Genomic DNA, 26,497 nt, shown 5'->3' with positions numbered 1-26,497 from the left:
CAATTTATGTCCAGGCTCATGTGCTATTAGTTAACTGGGAGCCGAATCGCGGGGGAACAAACAAACGGAGACAGAATGGCGAGGGATATTAATTGTGTGTGACAACCGGGCTCCAGCGGCCCTCTATCACTGTTACACACTATTACATTTATCATTAGCTCTCACGGAGTCCTTTGCGCGGCCGCCAGCCCATCCTGGCCAGGGGAGGAGGCCTGCCAAGCCAGAGGGAGTAGGGGGAGGAAATCCAATGCCACGCTAAAAAAACAACCTCCAAACAAACAGCCCTGACGAACTTGACGGAGGATCACTCCGATCCGCCTGAAGGCCTGCACATCTCACACCCGCCGTCCAGCTCCCACCCAGAAAGAAAGAATCGAGAGAGGGCGGATATGCTGGGCTCCCTGCCACCTGACAGACAGGCACCAGCACAAATGCCTGGGGCCTCCCTGTGCCCAAGGCGCCCGCAGGGAGTAAAGTAAACACATCTGGCTGCGTTCCCTTCTCTTGCCAGTTCCCTCCCCCCTGCCACTGCTCCCGGGCTGTGATTAGCTGCCTGGATGCCTTCCCCAAACAAGTAACTGCTAGATGCTCCTCACCTTGTACCTTTGTCTGCCACCAGAAGGTGGTGGACCTTTCAAAATGAAACATACCCGCTTCTTTTGGGTAGCTCGGGCTCCAAAGGAGCCCCAGGGTATGGAAAAATCCAGCCCGAACAGACTTTTCCCCAGAGAAATAGGCTGGGAGGCTTGGTTTCTGAGGAAGGAGAGGGCTGGAGCTCAGGAAGGCAGATTGTGGGTACCACCGAATGAGGCTGAGCTCTCTTTTCTGATGGAGCCCCCGTCCTGCACACCATGGGCATGAGCGCCAGCCTGCACCTTCCTGGGGTAGCGCCTCACTGCCCTGGCCTTGCCTCCCCTCAGGGCAGAGTCAGTGGTGTTAGCGTGAGACCAGCTTGGAGAGTGTGCAAGAGGCCGTGTCCACGTGCGGCATGCAGTGGGGACCCTGGGTGAAAGCCAGTGTTAGGGGCAGTTAGACACCACAGAAGGAGAGGCAGAGAGCGCCTGCGCCCCAGTCCTCACGGTTTATTCTTTCTTTTCTGATACTTTGTCACCATGTCCTGCAAACTGGAAACAGAAAGAAAATGGTGGGCTAGGGGGACAGAAGAAGAAGATTGAAAAACCAGTGGGCAAAGCAAGGGTGGACCTCTCGGCCAAGGTGGACATCCTGAGCAAGACATGGCTCTGGCTGGCTGAGACCAGCTGGGGGGGGGGGGGTGAGTGACAGTGTATCCTCAGAGGGAGGTCTGGGCCGCCCCGGGGCACTTTTTCTCTGCCCCCAAGGAGCAGGCTTCTTATGTGGGCCAGGACCCACTTGCAGGATGGGGCATCAGCGCTCAAGCAGGAAGGGGGCAGGTCTGGGGGTGGGGGTCCGCCCAAGGCAGCCTTCGGAGTTTCTCCAGGGCCTGACCCTCACCCTCCAGAACTGCTGGTCTACCTGCCTTGTGACTTCTTCCTGAGCCTAGGACTATAAATCTCTCTCTCCGAAACCATTCCCTGGGTGGGTTTTATGAGAGAAAATCTCTGGCATGGTAACAAGGTACCATGGGCCTTAAATCTCTGCTTTCCCCAGAGTAGGGCAGGCGCCATCGGAAATGCAGCTAAACGGGGGAATAACTCATTGTGAACAGGCAGAGCTGGAGAGCCAGGTTCCCGGGAGGCCTGAGGAGGGAGGACAGGGAGGGGGAGGGAGGGCATCTCACCCGGGGAAGCACCGGTCCTGCCCTCGGTCATTACAGGACAGGGTCCATGCTGGGGTCTGGCGATGAGGGAAAGGTGGGCTGGTGGCTCAGTGGCAGGGAGACAGAGACTGAAGCTGTTCTACCTCGTGGCCTGCTCCACAGGTGGTCAGAGGGCCTCGGTGCGGCCGCCGCTGCCACAGAGGCCCCCTCACCTGGTGATGAGGTCCTCATTCCCATCGCTCTCCATCTCGTCCTCGATGGCGGCCTGCAGGTCCCCAATGCGCTTGAATGCCAGCTTGAGATCGGCCTGCAGGCTCTGGTTAGCGGCTTCCAGGCTCTCCAGATCCATCTCCTAGGAGGGAGAGGGGGCAGTCGAGTTCACCGGAGGGCCAGTCTCTATCTGGCTGCTCTAGAGAAAGCCCGCTGCAAGTCTCTCCAGGCCGGGAAGAAGCGCCATGGAGGCGCCATGGAGTGCCAGATGGAGACTCGGGCACTGCCCCCGGCCCTCTGGCCTGGCCTTGGGACGTGTTCCTCTTCCTTCCAGAGATCTAAACTCTCGTTTCTTTGTGGCCCATCCCCCACCCCAGCCCAGGGGAGGCGTGCACCCAGACAGCTGCCTGCTCGGGGCCCTGCGGGTTTTGGCACGTTACCAGTTCATGCTTCTTGCGGCTCGCCTCGGCCTCCTTCCTGGCGAGCTCGCCCATCTCCTCCTTGGTGTCGCGGAGCTGCCGCTGTAGCCTCTTGTTCTGCTCCTTCTCCCGGTTCTCAGCTGCTGTGCGCTGATCCCGCTCCTCAGTCAGCTTCTCCATGTTCTCCTTGAGCCGGCTGGCCAGGCTCTGGAGGGGGAGGTAGGGAAGAGAAGCCCACCAGCTAGTCAGAGACGAGAGTGTGACTCTGACGAGACTCCAGAGTCAGGAGGCCTGGGGTCCAGCTCTGGCACTCGCTGGCACCACTCTGGCACCACTCGCTGCTAGGTCTGCTAGGTGGGCAAGAATTAAAGCTCTCTGAAGAGCCTTCCTTTATCTTTTTTAAAATAAATAAATGAATTAATTAATTAATTGATTTGAGAGAGAGAGAGCGAGAACGAGAGCGAGAGAGAGAAAGAGACAGAGTAAGCAGGAAAGGGGCAGAGAGAAGGAGAGACAGAATCCCAAGCAGGCTCCAGACTGTCAGCTCAGCCCAAGACGGAGCTGAAACCCATGAATTGTGAGATCATGACCTGAGCTGAGAGTCAGATGCTTAACAGACTGAGCCACCCAGGTGCCCCCTTCCTTTATCTTCTGTAATATGGGAGAATAACACCTACCGCAGTCCTCTGGTGTCTTTTTAAAAAAAAAATTTTTTTTGATGTTTGTTTATTTTTGAGAGAGAGAGAGAGAGACAGAAAGAGAGAGACAGAGCGTGAGCGAGGGAGGGGCAGAGAGAGAGGGAGACACAGAATCCGAAACAGCTCTAGGCTCTGAATTGTCAGCACAGAGCCCGATGCAGGACTCAAACTCACGAACTGCAAGATCATGACCTGAGCCAAAGTCAGATGCTTAACTGACTGAGCCATCAAGTCATGCCCCTCCCCACCCCCAGGGTCTTTTAAAGATTAAATAAGGTAAAGTATGTGAAGGCACTTGGGATGATGAAAGGTGCCGCCATCATCATCATCATCATCATCATCATCATCATCATCATCACGACCAAGGTCGGAGGAACCCTCTGGCTACAGCCTGGGTCTGTCCACATTGATACCATGGGTGGGGCCTCTACAGTCAGCAGGACTTCCCTCAGGGACTCTGAACCCAGCAGCTCCAAAAGCTAGATCCTGTGCTTGGAGGTGAATGGTTTATGAGAGTTCCTGGATTAGGAGACTAAACAGTCATCAGATTCTAAGCACAAAGCCATCCCTCTAAGCCTGATGAATCTCTCTTCCTCCAGAAACTGAATACATCGTTCCCTCCCGGGCCATAGGATGTTGTGCAAGAAATGACCTGGAGGTTGCGGCAGAGCATGAGGGAAGGACCTGCTTCTGGTTCTACTGCGGACTGGCCATGGGGTCTCCACCCCAGGCCCCCCAGCCTCTGTGTCTCTAAAATAACAGCACTAGACTATATGATTTCTGATTTTTGTTTGTTTTTGAGAGAGAGAGAGAGAGAGAGAGAGAGAGAGCACGGGCAAGCATGAGTGGGGGAGGGGCAGAAGAGAGGGAGACACAGAATCCGAAGCAGGCTCCAGGCTCTGAGCTGTCAGCACAGAGCCCGACGCGGGGCTCGAACCCAAGAACTATGAGATCATGACCTGAGCCGAAGCTGGACGCTTAACTGACTGAGCCACCCAGGTGCCCCTGGACTATATGATTTCTAAGGGCCATTTGTGTTTAACATTCTGTGCGTCTAAACTACAAGACTGCTCTTCTGAGCAGAAGGGAAACAGAGAGAGCCGAGGAAAGGGACTGAGGTCAACAAGGAAAGGAGACAAGTATACAGATCTGCCCCAGAGCCACCGGATCAATGGCTTCTCCTGCCCCTTGATAGCTTTGTGACCTTAGGCAACCTATTTAACCCTTCCTGTATGCAAGATGGGGGTCAAGATATTACCAGCTGTGCTGAGGCTGTGGTGTGTAGCCGAGGAACATCACTGGGTCTCCCCTAACTCTCCCTAGCTCTCCTGAGGACTGTGACCTCATCTTGGGAGCTTCGGCCATACTCCCTTCCCGGGTCAAGGGTACTAATGCCCTCTCAATGCCCACTGCCAGCTCCAGAGTCACCTGTTTCCATCCCTTCCCTGGTGCCTGCTTCACGGGCTGAGGGGCTGCCGGGGAGGTGGCAGGGACGCTCCTTGGCACGCACGCCCATGAGCACAGTTCTCATGGAGACCTGGAGGTGCTTCTACGAGTCTACAAGCTCGAGCGGGAGGAGGAGAACTTAAAAATAGGGCGAGGGGAGTGTTCACCCAGAGACAATTCTGCCTGCCTCTCTCTTCCCACCTGCTCTACCAGGGAGGGTGGGGCTGGGCGCGCCGGCTTCCGGAGCCTGGAGCAGAGAGGACTGGATGTGGAGTATGGAGGCCACGGGTGGAAGGGATAACAAGACAGAGCAGGAGAGGGGTGAACAGGAACAGGAGGAGGGTTGAAGGAAAGGATGAAGAGCAGAGGGAGAGGAGGCATGGGATGGGCAGAGAGGAAGACGTGGGGAGAGGGTGGGGAGGAGAAGCGCAAAAGAAGGGGGCAGACGTGGAGAGAAGCAAAGAGAGAGGAGAAAAAGCAGAGACAAGAAGGGTGGGAAGAAGTGAGGAAAAAAGGCAATAAAAAAGGGAAGGGAGAGAGAGAGCGAGCGCGGTGAGATGAGAGAACAGACTTCAGCCCTCACAGAAGTGGCGCCATCCGCTGCATATTTATGACCCTGCCGGAGAGGAGAGCAGAGCGAGAGCGAGTGAGGGGACCGGCGGGGGGAGCTCATGGTGGAGGAAAATATGAAGACAAAAAGCTAAGCTGCTCTGGTCCCTTGGCAGAAAGCAAGCACGGAAACAGAATGTAAAGCAGGCTGGCTCCACGGTGCCCAGAGAGCAGGAGGGGCGGGCGGGGGGAAGGCACCCGCCCCGTCAGCTGGCCTGGCAGCTTGGCAGGGGCCTCTGAGGAGCGTCCGTGGCCTGCCCGGCGCAGCTGAGCATGCGTGGCTCCAGCTGCCGGGGCAGCTCTGCCCTGCTCTGGCTACGGACCAGGACAAGTGTGCACCCACCTCCAGACGCTTCACTTGGGTCCTTTCGAACTCCAGGCGGGTCTCCAGCTCCCGGATCTTAGCTTCCTGCCTGCTCACCAGGGACTTGTCCACCATGGACTGCTCCAGGAACTCCACTTGGCTCTGGAGGGCTTGTAGCTGGGGGTGGGGGCAGGAAGAGAAGAGCTGAGCCCAGAAGGGAGGGGCAGAGCCTGGGCAAGATCACCATGGTGACCAGAGGGCCGAGGGAGGGAGGGATGCACTGGGGAGGTGGGAGGACAGGGCCCCGAGCCAGAGGCATTCCCCACCTGGCCCGATGCTGGCACAGATTTTGCCCTTTGGAGGGAAAGGAGAAAGCCGAGGACCAGAGAGGGAATAGAAATGTGAAATGAGGCAGCTGAAGCCAAAATGTCTACCGTGGTGATACGGCTCCAAGCCTAGCCCTTCGCGTGCATTGATGCGGCGGCGTGGATTACTAATAACTGAGAGGAGCGCTTGCTTTCCAACGGGCTTGGGGGTCCGCCCCCACATACAGGGACCCCACACCCTCTTTCTACCAAGGGAGAAAGTCCCCACCTTCTCCTGCAGCTCCTGCTTCTCTTTATTGGCTTCTTCTAGCTGAGCCTGGAGGTCATTCATCTGTGCCAAGTCCCGCGAGGCCTGGGAAAGGAGTGAGTGCTGAAGCAGGATCCCCCATGAACACAAACCCCAGCCCACCACACCGCACATAGAGTGCAGGCCCGCGACTCCCAAGAGAAGTGGCATGGGGGGGGGGGGCTTAGGAAGAGGACCAGAGGGCCAGCGTCTGTGGCGCGGGGTGTGGTGGGGCACCTGAGCCACGGCTGCCTTGTGCTTCTTCATCAGCTCATTCATGTCCTCCTGGTCCTCTTCCAGCCGGCTCTGGATCTCATTCTTCTCACGCTGAAGGCGGCTCAGCTGCTCCTCCAGCTGGACGGAGGCAAGACCGATCAGAGGGCATGGGGCCTCGAGTGCCCGGCGGCACCAGGTGGCAAATCCAAACTTCCCCATGCCACCTCCAAAGGGAAGGGGGTGATGTCAGGGCCGGGTCCACGCACTGGTCCAGACCCGTGGTGCTCGGGCAGCTGAGACAAAGGCTGTCTTCGCAGCGTGGGCAGACCCTGGGCTAAATGACAGCTGCTTTCTGGCAGCTCTTTGAAGGCTAATGAGAAGGCAGAAAAGGTCTGCCCAGAACAAATGACCCATCATCCTGGCACCAGCAATCTAGGCCCTAACCTGAAGGTACTCTGCCCCCTTCAGGCCTCAGGCAAGGACCCCTGGACTCTGGGAAGCTCTGCTAGCTCGGATTCTCATTCTCCGCCCCCCCCCCCCCGCCCCCCGCCCCCCACGGCCTGCTCCCAGGCCATCCAGCCCCCACAGCCGGTCCACTCCTGGGGGGAGGGGAGGAGACGGCCAACAGCAGCTTCAGGAAATGAATGAATCTATTAGCCTGTAATTCCAAACCAAAATGACTGCGTTGGCTCCTTCTCTGCCCCATCCGTCTTGTTACCGGGCTGTGGGGAGCTGGGGAAGCCTCCGCCAAGAAATTTATTAACTCGGATTTAAATAAAATGGTAATTTTATAACAGCCTTTTTTAACACAATTAAAGAATTTGAATTACTCACCTGAAAACTGCTGAGGAGCACAAATGTCACGGGGATAAATCAAGCCCGGGAGATTGGCATCTCTCAGCAGATGGGTGACCAGCTGGGGGGCCGCGGAGCCCAGAGCCCAGCCTAGCCTCCCCGCTGCCCCCTTCCCTGCCCAAGGAGGTACTGGTGGCCGCATCCCCGTAATGAATTCCCGGCCGATGGATGGGCCGTGGGAGAGGTAGGGAATTAAAAGGGAAGCATTAAATAAAAGCTCTAATTAGCTGCCGCTTGGGCTTGTCAGTGGGCTGGCCAGGGGAAGAGGAGGGAAACGGAGCCATCCCATCCTCTTATCGGTGCTTCCGCTAATCTCTAGGCACCTGTTTACATCCCTCAGCCACATTAGCTGCCTTTATTTATGGTGTTGGGGCCTGCGGCCAAGCTCCCACAGGCAGGTGGTTAAACAGGGAGATGGGCCCTTGCTGGCTCCCTCTTCCACCTCGCCCCCCTCCCAGCCTCTGCTCTGAGTGGGGAGGGGCGAAGGAGGGGAGGCCCCCTCTCCCTGCAGGAAGTCCTGGAGTGAAGGGAGTGGGCTGGGGCAGGGCCCCCGTCTGGGGGGAAGGGAGCCACAGGTACAGCTCTATTTTGCTTCAGCCGCCCCCCCCCGAGCCTGGCCCGCACACCCCAGTCTCTCACCGCGGTCTTGGCTTTGGCGATGTCATCAATCTGCAGGTGCAGGTCTTCGATCTCCACCTCCATTGCTTTCCGCGCTTTCACGGCCGCTGCACAGGTGAACTCTGACTCCTCCAGCTGGACACAGAGCCACCCCCGCCCCAGGGAGAGACGTCAGCCATTCCCTGGGAGCAGGAGGGCTGTACAGGGTGCTCACAGGGGAGAAGGAGCCCAGGCGCTCTGTTCGCTTGACCCCGGGGCTGTGGCGTGTTGGGGTGCACGCACAGGCATCTGCTGTGGCAGGGAGGGTGGGTACAGGGACCCATCCATGCCATCCTGGGGCTTGGCGGTCACGCTGTATGGCAGGCACAGATCCTAGGAGTCTGGCTGCTACAAGTGGCTTCTCCCCCTTCCCTGTTACCTTCCTTCTCAAGGACTCAAGAATCCCTGAGAGGGGCAGGAGCAGGAGAAAGAACCAGTCCCCTGGAGCTGCCGACTTCCTCTCTGTAAAGATACCTGGTTCTTCAGCTGGGCGATCTCCCTCTTGCTGGGTGCGTTGTTCTTCAGGTGGTCCAGCATGATCTGGGCATCTGCCAGCAGGGCCTTGGTGCGCTTCAAGTCTTTCCGGAGCCGCTTCTCTGACTCCAGGTCCCGCTGGTTCACCTGGGTGGACACCAGAAGCTGGGGCTCTGGGTTCCACCACAGAGCCTCCTCCTATCTTCCCTAAGCCCCTGGTTCACTCTTGCCCTCATTCTGAGAGTCCCCTTAACAAGTAACAACAGAGGAAGTGCCAGGGTCGTGCCGGCCAGTGAGAAAAGCCTGGGGGTGCTGTGTGTGGTAATGACCCCAGTTATACACGCGATGACGGTGGGCTTTACGGAGCCCAGTCCCCCTCCCCATTCCCAGCTTTGTATCCCTGAGATGGCCTCCTTAAGGCCGGACGGTACAGGCTGTTGGCCGGGCCCCCGCCAGCAGGCCACACTTACCTGGTCGCTGAGCATGGCGAGCTTGCTCTCCAGTTCCCGCTTCTCTCGAAGCACCTTCTGCTTGTCCTCATACTCCTCCTCAAGCTGCACTTCCATTTGCTTCAACTGCAGGGCCCGGGGACAGAGGCCCACCGGTCCCTTCAGCGTCTGCTTCCAGCCAGTCCCCTTCCCTTCTGGATCCCCCTACCCTGGGAAAACTGTGGGGCGGGCTGAGCACGGAGGACCCCAAGGGGCCAGACCCCAAGTCTGGGGTTCCTAGGGTTTCAAAGCAGCCTGGGAGGGAGAGGAGGGACTTCGTTCTGGAGTGGGCAGGCCCTGCTGGGTCAGGCTAGCTGACTGCAGAGGGGTACAGAGTGAGCTGTCGCTTGGCACAGAAAGCAGGGAGCATTCGTGCCTCAAAGGACTGAGCTTCTCTATCGACCCCGAGAGCACACATCCCAGCCAATGCCAGGGTCTCCAGCAGAGGTTCCGGGTCCAGAATGGCAATGGATGACAGTGTGGCTAAGGTAGGAAAACAGAAAACCCCTTACTTTATTTTTTTTAACGTTTATTTATTTACTGAGAGAGAGAGAGAGAGTGCGCACAGGCGCAAATGAGTGGGGGAGGAGCAGAGAGAGAGAGAGAATCCCTAGCAGCCTCTGCACTGTCAGTGGAAAGCCCAATTTGGGGCTCGATCCCATGAACTGTGAGATCATGACCTGAGCCAAAATCAAGAGTTGTACGCTCAACTGACTTTAAACCCCTTCCTTTAAAGCAGTGATGGGGGAACCAGGGTTTGTACGGGACAGGGTAGGTGCCCATTACCTTACCTTCTTCTGACATGACTGCCGGGCCTCCTCCACCTCCTCATCCCGACTTTCCACCTCCTTGGAATGGGTCTGTCTCATTCGCTCCATTTCCATCTCTAGACGTAGCTTGGCCTGGAGGTGGTTGGGAATAGGGACCAGGTTCCTGACCCCAGTGCTACACCCTGACGGGCAGTGCTCCCTGGGCTCAGGAGTGGGGATGGTCTCTGCCAGAAATACCCCTGTGCTCCTGCCTTGCTCCTGTGGCAGCCAGCTTCTCCACAGAAGCCGAACTCCCTCACTAGATGTTTGTCCCAGGCCCAGGGGAGGCTGCCAGAGGTGGGGACAATTCTGTAGGTCTTCCATTTGGCCTTCGGGCTCTAGCTCCCTGGACTGACACGGTGGCTGGGGGGTGGGCTGGGTGGGCTCAGGGCCTCCTGGCTGCTGTGCATCCTGAACCCCTGAACGCTAGAGCTCAATCAAGATTTGTTCTTGCGGAGAGCTACGTGAAAGCTTAATTACTTTCACACTGTGGCTGGCACCGATCAGGTGCGTACCCCACATTTTGTGAGTAAGGGAACGAATGAATGACTGCACATGGGAACCTGTCCTCCTCCGGCTATTCCCTGGGTTAGTGGCGGGGGGTGGGGGTGGGGGAGGGGGGGATGCTGGTGCATCCCTCGGCCAAACCCTGTAGCACCTGCTCCAACATCTGGATGGTCCCCGCCTGCTCATCCAGCTCCTCTTCCTGATCCTTGACCTTGGCCTCCAGGTCCCGGAGCTGTTTCTTGACCTTGGCCAGAGAGGCCTCATCCTTAGACTCTTGGGAAGAAATGTCCTGGAGCTCAGCCTCCAGTGAGACGACCTTCTGGGTGAACCCCGCAATGTCCATGTCTTTTTCCTGGAGCAAAAGAGAAGATGAGGCCGGCCGGGGCCCAGCCCGCGTCTGTGATGGGGATGGGGCACGGATGCGGGTGGCCCACGCACCTCCAGTTGCTGCTTCAGGCTGAAAGCTTCGGCGAGGAGAGCATCCTTCTCTCGCTGCAGCTTCTCCCGCTGCAGCTTCTCCCGCTGGGCCTCCTCGTGCGCCTGCGACAGCTCGCTGTCAAACCTGTGAGGGAACATGCATGGCCAAGGTGGCTCCCCCAGCGCAGGGAAGAGTCCGGATCTCCGGCACCCAGAAGCCACCAGGAATCAGGGCCACCATAGCACAGGATGCAAGCGGAGGCGGCCTCGCACGGCCCGAAAGCAGGGGGATAGGGCAGGGGTGAGGCAACATCCAGGATACAGGTCAGGCCACCTCGCCCTGCTGAGCAGCCTGGTCTGGGATGGGGGCATTTCACCGTGCCGGTCTAAGGAGCCCCTGTACCAGGGGGGCCTAGGAAGGGACCCACAGACAGCTTCCAGGGAAGAGGTGGATAGATTCTGCCTAGTTGCTGTCTTGACCTTTTCCATTTCAACAGATCCAAGAACGAGGGGCCAGGTGGGCACTGAAATAGGTAGAAATGGACGTCCTGCCTCATCTCACTCACTTTCCACAGTTCATCTTGGCCACTCTAGATGAGCAGCTGGCTCTGGCCCCCACCCCTGGGTGCCAGCCTCTGGCCAGGCCCAGCAGAACTCGTGTCACCACCAGGACAGCCCACGCCGGGCTGGAAGCCAGCAGTCCCACTGTGCCCAGCTGGCAGTGCGCTTCGATGGGCACACAGGCCAGGGTCGAGGCCTCTTTCCTTGCTCCTCTACCTCCTGGCCTCCTATTTCCCACCCAGTGACTCTAAATAAGGAGCAAATTGCTGAAATTCCTCTTGACACCTTCCCTGAATAGCTAATGAGGTTCCTGTTGAAAACTGAATGGCTCCCCCCAACCCAACCCCACATTGAAAAAAAAAAAAAAAAAAAGGTAAGGAAACTCCGGGCAGCTGAAATGAAACCTAATAAGTTGCCCAGCAGGGAGTGCAGCAGGAGACAGTAACTAGGCCGGGCTGGCACTGCCATCGGGGTGCTCGGGAGACGCGTCCCGCTAAGGGCGCCCGCCTCTATGGGAAAGGGAGGGTGGGGTACAGAAGAGAACTAGGGAAGCGGAGAGGCGCGGTGCTGGGAGGGAGGAGTAAGATCTGTCTCTCCTCACTCTCTGCAAGCAGCGCCCAGCTGGGAGGACAGCAGAACGCCCAGGAGGCCAAGGGTAACCCCGGGGTCACTGGAAGGACTCGCCTCTGCCCTGCTCACCCCCAGGGTCGTGGGTGTGATGCTGTTCCTTCACCAAGGCACCCGGGGCCTCTGCTGAGAGGCCCTCCCCTGCAGAGGGGAACTAGGCGCTGTTCCTGCTCCCTGGGGCACCCTGCTGCTCCCAGGGTGTGTGGGTTCCCCGGTGTTGCTAATAAAGGCGTCCCATTCCCATCCCCAGCCAGGGAAATTAATTTAGATTGGATTTTATCCTGTGAGGGCTGCCCCCCTCCTTTGTGTCATTACCATAATGAGATGGAAGTAGCACGGTGGTTTAACAACATTAGCCAGGAGAGGGTGTCTGTGTGGCTGAGGCAAGCGGGAGATGGGGAGCGGGGTGGGGGCAAGGGGCAGGGCCGCGGGTGCGTTCTGCACGGGTCCTGGGTGAGCTCGTCCTACTGGGTCCAGGCAGGGTGATGGGCACACACTGCGGGGAGCACGTCCAAGAGCGAAGGCCCGAGCGGGCCTCCAGTGGGGATGCAGCCTGAGTGCTCCTCAGAGGTCAGGGGTGAGACACATTCCAGGACAAGGGACCATGCAGGCATGGTCCCTGACCCAATTCAGGCCCTCGTTCCTTGTCTCCTCCCTGGAGGGGGAGGCAGGGAGCCCTGTTGGGGTTGCTCTAGGAAGTCTTCTGTGCCCAGGGCGGGGGACCCACCCACCTCCTCTGCTTCTTCTCCAGCTCGTGGTTGCGGACCTGCTGGCCCTCCAGGTGCAGCTTGGTGTCCTGCAGCTCAGCTGTTAGCCGCTGGCACTTCTTCTTGAGCTGCTGCAGAGCCCGCTGGCTCTCGTCACTGTCGGCCTGCAGGTCTCCGAGCTAGGGCCAAGGTGGGGCACAGGGTCAGCAGCCAGCGAGGGGCCCGGAAGTATGGGCGGAGAAGGGGAGGAGGAGGAGGCGAGGGAGGGAGGGACCCAGGGATGTGGGTTGAAGTCTGGGACATCCAGGGAACCGAAGACACTCTCTAACAATTGTTTGCCCTTGGGTGTTCCCAGCACCGAGAGGCTAACAGGTGGACCCTGGGGGCTCGCCGGCTCCGCGTGGCCCCAAGGCCCTCCCAGGCACAGGCCGCCCTCCTCCCGCCAGCCTCACCCGCCTCTCCAGCTGTCTCTTGTTCTGCTGCTCCACCTCCAGCTTGTCCTCAAACTCCTGCTGGAGCCGCTTCTTGGTGAAGTCCACCTCCCGCATGGCTCGCTCGTACTTCAGGCGCCACTCACCACCTGCAGGGTCGGGGGCAGACAAGGGAGGACCAAGCTGCTGAGAGTCCCTGAGAAGGGGCAGAGGGCACGAAGCAGGTGGAATCGGCCAGAGGGACTCAGAAAGGTCTCTGGAGTGACAGCTTCCTCACAAGCCAGGAAAAGACTAGAGAGGGTGTGTGGCTATGTGTGCTGTCCTCTCCCCGGGGACCCTCGGACCATGGCCCTCAGACACTGTCATGATCATGGCTGCATAACCCTCCATGATGATCCCCTACGTTCACCAGCACCTCTACCTTCTCGTCTATTTCTTTCACTGGAGCCTTGCACCAGCTCTACGGATGGGGGATGGGCCCAGGCCAGGGGCGCGGCTGCCCAGGGGTGGGTATCAAGCTTGCCACTCAGGCCACTGCCGAGCTCCTCTGGGCTCACACCCACCTGCGTCATCATCGTCCACCTCCCCGTTGATCTCAGCTGCCCGGATGAGACGGGCCTCCATCACCTCCATTTCCATCACTTCCATTTTCTTCTTCAGCGCATCATACTGGGTCTGTAGAGGGGAGGCGTATGAGGCTGCCGTCCCACTCCCTCACTCGGTACCAGCCAGGGCCCTGAGCCACACAGACCACGGTCACGTGCTCACCCAGGGTGGACAGGGGTGCCGGGCCACCTGTCCCCAGTGGGGGGAGCGGATGGATACCAGGGCGTGGTAGTCACTGGCACGACTGTCTTCACCCCGGCCCTGCCCTCACCTGTAGCTCCTTCATCTCCTTCTCGGCTCGGAGCCTCTCGGCGGCCTCTGCGTCCAGCAGCTGGGAGGCGGACTCTCCTGTGTTGCGTTCATCAGTCAGCTCCGATGTCAGCTCTGAGATCTGGGGTTGGGGGGAGGGAGTGGCCACCAGTTGAAATGCCTGCCTCACTCAGCTGGAACCCCTGGGCGGGGCGGAGGGGGGGGCACTTCCTAGGCCTGGCACCCCGCACAGGTGGCCAGTCGGCCTGGTGTTGGGAGTCACTCACCCGGGTTTCCAGCCGGTCACTGTTGAGCCGAAGCTCGTTCCGCTCCTTCTCCACCTTCTCAAGCTTGTTCCGCAGTTGCTGGATCTCCTCCTAGGGTGCAGTAAAGAGGGCAAAGTGAGCCAGAGGCACTGTGGGAGGCTGGGGCCTGGAATCAGCACCCCTGGGGTGAAGGGAGCTGGTGAAGCTTAGGCCAGGACACGGGGAATAGGAAGCCACTGCCTCCCAGGGGCTCCTATCCCTGGACCCTTCCCCAGATGCTAAGGATGCCTGCGATTTTATGCCGAGAGGCTACCCAGCGGCTTAGCCAGCACCCCAGAGGGATGCCTTCCGTTTGATGGGCATAGTTCAAGGACACCAGCTCTCTGGACTAAATAAAGAGGACTTGGGAGCTCAAGACAAGCCGGCAAGGCTTTTGCCCACACGGATGAACCTGTCCTCTCCCATTGGCTTGGCCCTTCCTGGGCTGTTACGTACGTCTTTGTTCCGGATCTGCTCCTCGGACAGCTGCACCTCGATGAGGGGCCGCACGGTGGTAAAGAGTTTCCACCAGGGCCAGTCCTTCACCCCTTTGTTCTTCTTGATGTTCTTCTGCACACAGCGGATGGCCAGGTCCTGGATCTGAGTTGGGGCGGGGGTGGTGCACAACAGGGACCTCAGTCCCAAGCGCAACCAGGATCCCCACCACCGCCGGCAGCACAGCGGCCAGGTTGAACCCCCCCGCCCCCGCCCCTGCCCCATTCAAACAATCCCTCCACCACCCCTGGCTCTCAGCCTCTCCCCATCCCTCAGAGAGTGGGCGGCAGAGAGCCCGGCGCTGGGAGCACCGCACTGGGCACTAACCGCTCTGCCGTCATTAGGAATAATTTCATCTGCTTTATTTGCTGCCTGATTATTTCCAGCACCCTGGCCTAGATGTGCTATAAAACCTAATCTTGCTGAAACACAAGAGGCGGCGGTGCTGGCTGTTTTATGGACTTGCTAATAAGAAAAGGAGTCGCTGACACAGCTCCTTAATCTTCATGGAGCAGCCTATGATCCAGAGCCCACCTTCCCCTAAGCCCTGCCCCCCACCCCTGCCCTAGGACCAGGCCACACAGCCCCAGAGCTGGGCATACCAGCACACTCTCTGGCACCCAGGAGCTGCCCATTCCCCGCCCCGGCCCAGGGCATGCTGGCCCTGGGAGGCCCGTGCCTCTTCTCCCCCAGCTAACAATAACTCATGGCCCCAAGACCAGCCTCCTGCGCCGGCATGTCCCCTTGAACCCCCGCCCCCACCCCAGGTACTCAGCTCTGCCACCTAGGCCGGGGAGTGGGACCTTTTTCTTCTTGAAGTGCTGGCGGGCCAGGTAGCCCCTGCAGGCCGCCTGGAACAGGGTTAGGTTCCTGCTGGTCTGCTCGTCCCGCTGCTCCTCCAGCCGAGCCAACGTGCCAGCCCTGAAGAACACCTGTGGAGAAGCAGGCTGGATGAAGGCGGGTGATGGGCTCTGGGCAACCCAGCAGGGGAACAGGCAGCTGGCATAGGAGACGGGCGGGCCTGGGAGGGGGCCCTTGGCCTGGGAAGAACCTGAAAATCCAAGGGAACAAGAGAGGAGGGAAGGAGAAAGGAGAGGCCCCAGGATGGCTGAGGGAGGAGGCCCAGGCTGGGGGCTGGGGCGGTGTTTTGGAAGGAGAGGAGTAGGGTGGGAAATCTAACTTCAAAGAGAGATAAAAGGAGAGGGAAGTCAAAGGGAAGGAATCTGGGACAAGAAGGAAATGAAGCGGCCACTGTCAAACGGGGACAGGACACCCCTCAGCAACATCTACGGTGGCTTCTTCCCCCAGGACTGCCAGCAACACCGTCCTTGCCCCCTGGGCCCACAGCCCACCGCAGGGCCCACCGCAGGCTCCAGCCACCTCGGATCAGGTGAAGTGGATGGTGGGGAATGTGTGTGAGAAGAGAAAGGTCCAGCAGCCGTGGGCAGAGAAAGGGTGCGGCAAGGGGCAGGGGGTACCCTCCCTGCACCCTCCCCACTCAGTTTCATTTTAGACAGTCTCCTCTTTCATGTGCCAACATCCCACCTCCACACACACACACACACACACACACACACACACACACACACCCACACACCCACACACCCAGGTTTCATCTCATGAAGAAGCCAGTGGGGTGGGCGGGGGTTGGCCCCATCAAGGGACCTGTTGTACAGGTTTGGGGGCTGGAGAGCAGACATGAGAGGAACCAGCTGGGCGCCCCTACATCCAGCATTTCCTCTCACTCTTTGGTGCTCTGAGCTGGGGCTGGGTAAAATTTCCCCTGCTAAGAGAAGAAGAGGGGGAAATAATAGGTGAAAAAAGACTCTAGGATCCTCACAGAGGGCAAACGGATATCCGGGAATATGCCCACCTCCACCTTGCCCAGAACACAGAAAATTCCCTTTCTGGGGGCCAAGAGAAGACGTGAACTCCACAGGAAACACTCAGAACCAATATCCCCAGACCCCTCCTTCAGTGAAGAAGTGGGGAGAGGGCCTACACTTTCTGCTGAGAAAGCTTTGCCTCTGGCGACTCCACAGAAACTTAGTCCCCTGGGGCTGGCCTAGGAGAAAGCCAGCTTGGTCCTCTGCAACGTTTCCCCAAATCCCACGCTGGGGCTGAGTGCCTGGGATCTCCTATGGGCCTCAAGCCCTACCTGAGCCTTCATTTCCCACAATGTGTGAGCCTGAGACTCCACCAGGGGGTGGGGAATATCCAAGCCCCCCCAGAGGTGGACATATGGGCTAGTGGCCAGCGCACGTGGGTGTCCGACTAGGGCCAAAGAAGGGAGGTGGCGGGTTACGGGATGGAGAGTGGCCCCCATTCTCAGTGTCTCACAATGAGAAGAGAAAGGGTGGTCTAGGCACTGGGGCAGGGAACCTTAGACCTCTTCCGAGCAGCTGTACGTTAGTGGGGTTAAGAGTCCTTTTGAGTATTAGGTGAAAGCTTGGGGCCCTCTCCTCCCCCACATACCCATCCACACAAATTTTGCAAATTTCAAGAGACTCTCAGATCCCCAAACACCCTGCCTGAACCCTCAGGGTCCTGTGGGCTCAGACTGAGACCGCCTCCTCAGCCGCAATGCGACCAACACATGGAATCTTTGCTCACCAGCCAGCCCAACCACAGCCTAGAAGCCCTGAAATTTCTCCCCCAAATCAGATGTGAGCAAACATCCAGCTTTGCCCCTAATTCCTCTCTGAGCACGAGTGTGCCCTGGGGCTGGCCCGTCTCGGCCAGGCACCTGGGATGCAGCAGAGGGTCTGAGATGGCAGCCGAGAAGAGGACCAGCCTGCACAGGCCCACTCCTGCCCGAGACGTGCCTTGGAGGAAGTGCCACCCCAATGCCAGCCAGCAGCAGTCCTGCCTGCCAGAGGGGTAGGAGCCTGCCCAAGAGACCAAGAGGCTGAAGTGAAACCTTGGACTGTAGGCTTCCCAGGGAGGAAACTCAGCTGGCAGCCCCTGGGCTCACAGATGGTTGGGGATGGCAGAGGTCGAGTCAGACACAGTGAGACCTAAACCAGAAAAATGACACAAAAAGAGTGGGACCACAGAAGACCCAGAGAACAAAGAAAGAAACAAAATGATGAGCCAGAAGCCAAGGAAGAGACCAGCAGGAACTGCCAGGGCCCCAAGGAAAAGGGAAAACCAGCAGAGACACAGATACAGCCAGGGGACGGGAAAGGGAAGGGTGAGACTGTGACTCAGAATACAGAACAGAGACAACAGAGCGGACAAGCAACACCGAGCCTTTTCTGCGAGCATCTCCTTCCACTTCACGCTCCCCACGAAGCCCTGGGACCCGGAGTTCCCTCCTTCCCTGCTGACAGGTGGACAGGTTCAGAACCCTCTTCGTGGCTCCCAAATGCTCTCCCTCCCACCACAGCCCTCGGGGCACATACGTGGATGCCACCTGTCAAGTCTCAGGACAGAGGGGCGCGCAGGGCTCCTGTCTGCGGGAGGGACGCTCGCCTGACAGCAGTTCGGCAGACCGGCACCCAGACCGGGCGTGCCTGCCTTTTATATGCCACGTTCCATTCAGATGAGGAATCGGGCTTGTGGGCAGGTGGTGCCGGCCCAGCCTCACTGTGTCCTGCTTGCTCTTCTGGGACCCTGGCGGCCCTGGATGACTCACCAAAGGGTCCCCTGGACAACTCCTGCTCTCCCGCTTTGTCCGGCTTTCCTCCCTTCTGTCTCCCCCACTCCCCACACCAGGACTCAGGCCAAGTTCAGGGCCACCTTCCAACCCACTCACTCCCTCCTGACATCACAGGGGTGTTCACGGCACTGAACAAGCCAGTTATTCAGAGGGAGGGAAAGTCAAGTTTGCGGCAGAAGGGAAGGGCCAGCTGTCTGGACAAGGGTGACCGGAGAGGGACGGCCCAGCTGCCTTCCTGTAGGGACGACTCACCCGGCTCAGGCCCATGCAGCAGCTGCTCTTCTCCAGGTCGAGGGACTCCAGCAGCTCCTCCACTGCCTGCAGAGACATGCCCCTGTCAGGGAGGCCAGGGACCACCCCCGTCTCCACGCAGGACTCTGCCCAGTCACGAGCCTTTCCCATCCTCCACTGAGACAGTCTGTTACTTATTCAACAAGCACCCTCAGTGGGCATCTGCAGTGTCAGGCACTGTGTTGGATTCTGGGGACGTAAAGATGACTACGAGAGGAACAAGTTGTCTTGTTGGGCGGTGAAACAAGTGAATTAGTGAAGTACACTGAGGAGAGGCACTAGGTCAGACAAGGGAACCATGGAAGGCATCCTGGAGGAGGTGTTGCTTGTGTTGAGTCTTTAGCTACAAGTAAGAATTAGCCAAAGTAGGAGACGAGGCATTTCGGGCAGAGGGACGGGCATGAGCAAAGGCCTGGAGACTACAAGAATGCACCAAGGAAACCAGACAGTTGAGTACAGCAGGAGTGAAGGGGATAGGGCAGCTAAGGTGCAACTAGACAGGGGGGCAGTAGCCAAAGGGTGAGGCGCCTGTGTGCTTTGAGAACCCATGGAGGGCTCTCTCAAGGAGGGACATGATCAGATTTGCATTTTTCAGTGATCCCGCTGGCACACGGTGGGAGAATGGACGGAGATCCCTTAGGCAGTTACTGCAGTAATTCATAAGAGGGGAGGCTACAGCCTGACCCACAGGGAAGAGAATGAGGCGGAAATGCAGATGATGTCAAGGAGGCAGAGCCTTGCCACATGTGAGAGGGCAGGGTAGACGACTGAGGTTTCTGACTTCTGTAGCTAAACAGTTAATGGTGCCATTCTCCAAGGTAGGAAACGGAAGGGCAAGAGTAGGTTTGGGGGGCGATGGAATCGAATCAGTTTGGTCTGAACGCTCTGAGTTTGAGGTGTTATAAGGTCAGGTAGAGAAGTCCAGAAAACGGCTAGATAGAAATGCATGTCTGAAGTTCAGGAGAGAGGCCTGGGCTACAGGTATTGATTTGATAGTCGTCAATACGTAGACAGTAGTTGAAGTGATGGGTGTGAATGAGGTTGCCCAGGAAGAGGCTGTAGAATAGAAAACATGGACATCCAGGGAGAGCGTCTTAAAGGAAGGGGGAGGTAGAAGAAAGGAAGCTCAGAGGGACAAAGAAAGAAAGAATAGAGAGACCAGAGCAAAGCCAGGAGTGGCAGCAAAGAAACAGAGCAGAGAATGTTTCCAAAAGAACAGAGTTGTCAAGAGAGTCACATGGGCCAAGAAGCACAGAAAAGTGCCCATTAGCACTGGCAACATGGAGGCCACGGGGCAATAGGAGACCAGTCCCGGGGTGTCAGGGCCAGGATCTAGGCAGCTGAGGGTGGAGGGATGGATGGCGGTGGGACGGGGGCAGGTCAGTGACAGACAATAGTCTGGGGTGAGAGAGGGTTGACGGGAGCCTCCTTTCTGAGCACAGTGTCTGCAGCATGTTTCTCTGTGGACAGAAAAAGGAGAGGCTGATGGAACAGGAGAGAGAGAGAACAATTACCACTGATGGAGCAGGCCTCCAGGGAGCCACCAGGAATGGATTCCAAAGCACAGAAGGAAGGGACTGGATGAGGGGAGGGCTACCTCTCCCACCCGGACAGGAGGGCTGAGGAAGGAGGCACCTGAAGAGAAGTGTACAGAAGGCAGAGGAGGAAGTTGGAACCTCAATTTTATTAGCATTTAGAGGCAAGGTCAATTGCTGGGCGGATGATGTGGGAAGGTGTGGTAGGGGGAAATTTGAGGAGAAAGATGGAGAATGGAACAGCAGGGAAGGAGCTTAGAATAGGGGCCAGGGAAGGATGGGGCATATGAAAAACTTGCTGGGCCATGTCAAGGGCCCCGTTGAGGCTGGAGGCCAGGAACCTGTAGGACTTCAAGTCTACCCAATTGTATAATTTTCTCCCACAGCTCTTGGAAGTCCCAAATGGAGGAGCACAGATGCCTGGAGGCTGGCCCTAGTGTGTGTGTGTGTTGTGTGTGTGTGTGGGGGGGGGGCATGGGCGGGGGGCGGGTGCCATGGGAGGCTCAGGAGAGCTGAGGGTGACGAAGACCAAGTGATGGGAGGTCTGGACCACGGCATTGAGGCTGAGTGGAAAAGGAAGGAAAGTTAGAAGGGAATGGAGTGGGGTCCAGAAGCGAGAGGTCTCAACAGGGTCAAAGAGCAAGTGTCCTGAGAGGAGAGAAGTGAGGTGCACAGGTAGAGGGCTGTGGTCAGAGAAGGCCATGTTAGAATTTAAGATTTCTGAAGTGAAGTGTTTCCAGGGATGACAAGGTGCTGGGTGTAGCCAGGAGTGGGAGGCTGGAATAAAGGTCAGGGGTCAGACAGAGGGGGGCTGGGTCATCTACATCCACAGCAAGCTTGCCCAGGACACTGGCAAGTCCTGGATGGAAAGAAGTTTTAGAGGCCTCCGTGAATATGGGTCTGTGACTCAGGGGGCAAGGGGATGGGGGCTTTCTGCCTCATTCAGCCCCATTCTCCGTCTTAGGGAAGCCAAGGGAAGGTCTGAGATGCCTTCAGAGTCAGGCTGGGAGCCTGAGGCCAGAGCACAGTGAAAGAGGGGTCCTCTGCTCAAGGATCCCTCTGGCTGTCTGCAGGGCTCCTCTGGGGAGTGATAGCCTGAGAGATAGCCCAGAATGGCAGGGAGGCCTCCCTTTCTGCAGCCATGAGTTCACCACCCTGTGCTGACAAGGGGCCCAGGAGCCTCCGGCTTACCCTGGCCCAGGAGGCCTTAACCACACCAATCTTCTCCCTAAGAGGGATGCTTGCCTCACCTCTGGACAGCTTCCTGCTGTGGGAACCAGTCTGTGATGTGGGAGTTGAGGCTGAAGGGCCCAGGTGCTACCAATGGTACACCCAAAACATTAGTTCCAATCTGCCACCTGGGAGGCTCTTAGACGACCAGCTCGCCAGAGCGCTGGCCTCCAGAGGGGGTGCTCTTCTCTGACTCCCCAGGCTGCCCTCTCCCCACCGCCACAGCTTGGCTGCCATGTGCCCCTGTCCCGGCCCCGGTCGGCCAAAACCAGGAGCCTGAGCAAGGGCCAGCCTGGCTCTCTCTAGGGGAGGAAAGGTAGCCGCTTGGAGTGGGGTCTGAAGAGGAATCTGGGGTCCAGACCTACCCGCCTTTCATCCACCACGATGTAGTTGCGCCCATGTTTCTTGGTCAGGTGTGGTGCCAGGACGTCAAAGCGGCGGCGGAACTCGGAAAATACCATGTGGTCAGGGTAACCTAAAGAGAGGGCAGTCCAGAGTCGGTCCTTCAGCACCCCGTCTGCTCCCGGCACGCCCGATGGCCACTGGCACCCAGGTAGCAGGCAGGGACGTCACTGGAAGGGGAAGAAACTCAAGGGGGAGGAGAGGCCGTGGCTGAGGCAGGCCCAGGAAAGAGGGGTGGAGAGGGAAGAGGCAGGTGCAAGGGACAGGAGGCTGCCCTCCAGCGGGATTTCAAGGTTACAAAGGGAACAGTTTCCCTTAGAAGGAAGCAAGCTCCTTGTCAGTGAGGTGTGCCAACGGAGGATGGCGGACCACCTGGAGAAGAAAACCGGGATGACCTCTAAGATGCTTTCTAGGCTCCGAGTCTATGACTCTGTTCGAACCCAGAGAGAACAATGTCTTCAGGGCTTAATAAGGAAACAGAAAATAGGGCAACAGAGAGTAGCTGAGAGGAAAAGTGCACAGGCTTGGGGTTAGAATCCTGACCCTGGCTCTTAGCATCATGTGATCTTGGGTGACCCACTCAACATTTCTTTCTTTCTTTTTTTTTAGTCACAAAAAACTTTATTTAGAATGTAAAGTTTTGGGAAGTTTGTTAAAAATATCAAAAAGTTTGGGGGCGCCTGGGTGGCTCAGTCGGTTGAGTGACCGACTTCGGCTCAGGTCATGATCTCACAGTTTGTGAGTTCGAGCCCCACATTAGGCTCTGTGCTAACAGTTCAGAGCCTGGAGCCTGCTTCTGATTCTGTGTCTCCCTCTCTCTCTGCCCCTTCCCCACTCATGCTCTGTCTCTGTCTCAGAAATAAATAAACATAAAAAAAAATTAAAAAAAAATATCAAAAAGTTTGAAAGCACATGCTTAAATAGGATTACGGATCATTATACAACTTAAGTTTTAAGTTTTAACCAAAATGGCACTAAGAGATTCTATAGAAGGTTATATAATTTTTAGCAAAACTCAGCTCCTTTAATATAGACAAGTTTTAGGTTTCTTAGGTAATTAGAGCCCTGATAAAAACAAATATAGAAACCTTGTTTTTCTGGGTAGATAAAGAAAAAAAAATGTTGTGGTTTCTTATCAAGAGCAGATCAATAATCTAAGAAAGTCTTCTTTTTAACAGAGAGAAAAACAAAATTTTAATTTTAGACTGGTGTACTTTTTTCCATTTTAGGTTTTTATTTTAATTCCAGTTAGCTAGCATCTAGTATTATATTAGTTTCAGGTATACAATATAGTGATTCAACAACTCCATACATCACCCAGTGCTCATCACCTGTTTCATCCACCCTCCCTAGCCCTCTCTCCTCTGGTCAATTATCAGTTTGTTCTCTCTAGTTAAGAGTCTGTTTCTTGATTTCTCTCTCTCTCTCTCTCTCTTTTTCCCCGTTGCTTGTTTGTTTTGTTTCTTAAATTCCACATATGAGTGAAAACTTATGGTATTTGTCTTTTTCTCACAGACTTATTTTGCTTAGCGTTATACTCTCTAGTTGACTCTCTCTAGTATACTCTAGTATACTCTCTCTAATGACATCCATGTCATTGCAGATGGCAAGATTTCATTCTTTTTATGGCTGAATAATATTCCATTGTATATATATATATACTACATCTTCTTTATCCATTCACCGATTAGAGGATACTTGTAAATAGCATTTATTTTATTTTATTTTTTAAAATTTACACCCAAATTAGTTAGCATATAGTGCAACAATGATTTCAGGAGTAGATTCCTTAGTGACCCTGACCCATTTAGCCCATCTCCCCTCCCACAACCCCTCCAGTAACCCTCTGTTTTTTCTCCATATTTATGAGTCTCTTCTGTTTTGTCCCCCTCCCTGTTTTTATATTATTTTTGTTTCCCTTCCCTTATGTTCACCTGTTTTGTCTCTTAAAGTCCTCATATGATTTTTGTCTTTCTCTAATTTCACTTAGCATAATGCCCTCCAGTTCCATCCACGTAGTTGCAAATGGCAAGATTTCATTCTTTTTGATTGCTGAGTAATACTCCATTGTATATATATATACCACATCTTTATCCATTCATCCACTGATGGACATTTGGGCTCTTTCCATACTTTGGCTATTGTTGATAGTGCTGCTATAAACATGGTGGGGGCGTGTGTCCCTTTGAAACAGCACACCTATATCCCTTGGATAAATGCCTAGTAGTGCAATTGCTGGGTCGTAAAATTATTTTTAGTTTTTTGAGGCACCTCCATACTGTTTTGCAGAGTGGCTGCACCAGCTTGCATTCCCAACTCAACATTTCTGACTCTCAGTCTCCTGATCTTTAAATGGTGGACCTACCACTTATCTTGCATGGTAGTCATGGGGTTTGAATGACAAAATATGTAGAAATCACAGTGTGGCTCACATAATGGGTGTTCAATAAAATGCTACCTTCCTTTCCTCAGTCCACTGAAGCAAGACACAGAAAGGGCACCCTTAGTGCTCCTATCCTGACCTTGAGCCTTAGGCTGAGTGACCAAGACTTATAGATTCTCTTTCCCTGAAGAGTGTTACCTCTAGCAGAGACCTCCCTAAGGCTTGAGGTGAAGGCAAGGGTCAGATGGCTTCTAGCCTGGAGCAAGGTCGGGATGGTGGCCAGGAGGAAGTTACCCTGAGCCACTTGAGGGAACCAGAGCCCGTGGCAGAGGACCACGAGAGCCACTCTTACAGATTCACAGAATTTAAACTGAAAAGGGGTCTTAGAGCAGATACAACTCATTTTCCAGGCATGGAAGCTGAGGCTGAGGAGGTGGACCGAACGGCTTGCTCAAGGTCACAGAGGCTGTGGCTAGAGGCAGAACTGGACTCCAAAGCCGGGCTCTTGACAGCTAGTTGGGGGCTCGCTCCACTCCACCGGCCTAGCCAGCTCTGGGAAACCCTCCAACTGCGAGATGAGGCTGATGCGTGTGCCCGATAATTGAAACAGGAGGCGGGGGCCGCTGAGGGGCCAAGACAAAGTGAGCTATTGATTGTATCTGAATTGCAATTAAATTGATGGGCCAGGATAGCAGGTCCGGACGCCTGGCATCTTAATTAATCATCAGCGCTATCGATGGTGGCTGGGGACTGGGCGAGGGGAGGGGGGCCTGCCGCTGCTGGCCTCATCGATCTGCTTGTTTGAGTAAAGCACATTGATTTTGGTTCAGAGCGGTAACAATCTGGTTTTGAAATAATAAACACCAACTCCATATCAAGACGTGGGGACAGATCAATGATTTATTTAGAGCGGGGCAGGGAGCCTGTATTTTGGCTTTGGCTGCTAAGGAAAAGTGATGGAGTCCATGGGGATGCCTCAAGGGGACCTGGCTATGGGCGGTGGGACCCTGCCAGTTCTATCAAAAGGAAAAAGGGCAGAAATCTGGCAACCCTTAACTTCTCAGGCTAATGAAGCCCTACTCAAGAGGCATGGACTTGGAAGCTGGTCCACCTGGGTCAAATCTCGCTGTACCACTCAAGAGCTGTGTGACCCCAGGCAAGCTACTTAACATCTCTAAGCCTCAGTCTCCTCATCTGGGGATGGTAATAGCACCTATGGCTTATGAGATTGTTGGGAAAATTAATGAGTTAATGTCTATGACGAGTTCAGAATAGTGCCTGGTGTACCGTAAATACTCTAAAGATGTGAACTAGAGGTGATCCTCGAACAACATGAGAGTTAAGGGTGCTGACCCCCTGTGCAGTCAAAAATCCAAGTATGACTTTTAACTCTCCCCACCCCCCCACTACCACCCCAGAACTTAGCTACTAATAATCTACTGTTGACTGGAAGCCCTACCAATAACAGAAATAGTCGATTAACACATTGTCGTGTGTTATGTGTAGTATATACCGTATTCTTACAATAAAGAAAGCTAGAAGAGAGCAAATGTCGTTAAGGAAGTCACAAGGGAGCAAAAAGACAGGCATAGTACCATACTACAAAAAGTCCGCATATAAGTGACCTGCACTGTTCAAAACCAGTTAGTCAAGGGTCAACTGTGCTAATTACTCTCACCCTTTCCATCACCTCCTCCAGATGGGTCCATAAAAAGGGTCTGTCTGACCTTTCTTGGGAATTGTACATACTTCAGAAAAATTTAGCACCTCATTTCTCATCAGGGGTGCAGCCCAGCCACCGGCCTGCTCTAGGAGGTAGTTAGCACCACTGAGCAGACAGCTTGAGTGGGTCTGTTGCTGTGGGCAGAGCAGGGAAGGGGGAAAGAAGGAGCTGTGTGAATAGGGCACGTGGGGAACGGGGGGGGGGGTGAGGAGGATTGGAATAGAGAAGGGAGAGGAGGAAGAAGGGGGTCAGCCAGGTGGAAGGAAAAAGAGAAAGGAACAGACTGGGCTGGAGAGACCCCCACTGAGCAGGCACCAGAGGAGGAAAGAGATCTAGGGCCCAGACGGGGAAGCAGCACCCCTCTAGCCCCATGGGCCCCATCTGGGAGGTGGGGAGGGGCAGGAGCCAGTTCTAGAAAAGAGAAGCAGTAGCTGAGAGGGAGGGAGGCCCACCTTGGCGGTACATGCGCATGGCGTCAAGCAGGCGGGAGCCGCGGAGCTGGGCACGGAGCAGGGGCACGTCCAGCTGCAGGAGCCCAGTCTCGCAGTGGTCCCCCGAGGGCAGGTCCAGCTCGCTGCTGCTGCTGACCCGGCGGGAAGACGCAGAACGGGGCTCCCCAGCCCAGCCCTCTGCTACAGGCAGGAAGCAGTGCACGAAATGCAGCTTTGATTTCTTGATGGTGTCTATGAGGGCGTCCTGCCAAAGGGAAAGAGGCAGGCCTCAGTGGATTCTGATGGCCCGGCCGGGGGTCAGGAGAGCTGGGACTGGCATCAGCATCTCCGCTCCCCACGGGATGGCAGGTGTCCCACCAATGGCCAAGACATGCCCTCAC

The 26,497-nt window shown here is 56.1% G+C and overlaps 1 protein-coding gene across 8 annotated transcripts in view; it reads right to left on the bottom strand.

The window, feature by feature from the left end:
- The window catches only part of MYO18A (myosin XVIIIA), a 102,040-nt gene that overhangs the window by 10,256 nt on the left and 65,287 nt on the right, over positions 1–26,497 (bottom strand). For 5 of the 8 annotated variants that reach the window (XM_042967118.1, XM_042967119.1, XM_042967125.1 and 2 more), the window contains 22 exons: positions 26,118–26,361; positions 21,523–21,632; positions 18,354–18,419; positions 15,244–15,372; positions 14,402–14,545; positions 13,928–14,017; positions 13,663–13,782; positions 13,349–13,460; positions 12,807–12,934; positions 12,379–12,533; positions 10,481–10,604; positions 10,194–10,394; positions 9,518–9,628; positions 8,709–8,813; positions 8,239–8,385; positions 7,747–7,860; positions 6,274–6,390; positions 6,019–6,102; positions 5,464–5,601; positions 2,389–2,574; positions 1,951–2,090; positions 1,080–1,124 (listed from right to left, as the gene is read on the bottom strand). In XM_042967118.1, the coding sequence (XP_042823052.1) occupies positions 1,080–1,124; positions 1,951–2,090; positions 2,389–2,574; positions 5,464–5,601; positions 6,019–6,102; positions 6,274–6,390; positions 7,747–7,860; positions 8,239–8,385; positions 8,709–8,813; positions 9,518–9,628; positions 10,194–10,394; positions 10,481–10,604; positions 12,379–12,533; positions 12,807–12,934; positions 13,349–13,460; positions 13,663–13,782; positions 13,928–14,017; positions 14,402–14,545; positions 15,244–15,372; positions 18,354–18,419; positions 21,523–21,632; positions 26,118–26,361 (2,810 nt within the window). Of the gene's footprint in view, positions 1–1,079; positions 1,125–1,950; positions 2,091–2,388; positions 2,575–5,463; positions 5,602–6,018; positions 6,103–6,273; positions 6,391–7,086; positions 7,265–7,746; positions 7,861–8,238; positions 8,386–8,708; positions 8,814–9,517; positions 9,629–10,193; positions 10,395–10,480; positions 10,605–12,378; positions 12,534–12,806; positions 12,935–13,348; positions 13,461–13,662; positions 13,783–13,927; positions 14,018–14,401; positions 14,546–15,243; positions 15,373–18,353; positions 18,420–21,522; positions 21,633–26,117; positions 26,362–26,497 lie in introns of those variants that run through there. The other 3 variants (XM_042967121.1, XM_042967122.1, XM_042967123.1) reach the window with 2 other exon arrangements.

Source organism: Panthera tigris, chromosome E1, assembly GCF_018350195.1.
Source record: "Panthera tigris isolate Pti1 chromosome E1, P.tigris_Pti1_mat1.1, whole genome shotgun sequence".
Taxonomy (NCBI): domain Eukaryota; kingdom Metazoa; phylum Chordata; class Mammalia; order Carnivora; family Felidae; genus Panthera; species Panthera tigris.
The sequence above is the reverse complement of the archived record's forward strand: the minus strand, read 5'-3'. Positions and strand labels throughout refer to the sequence as shown.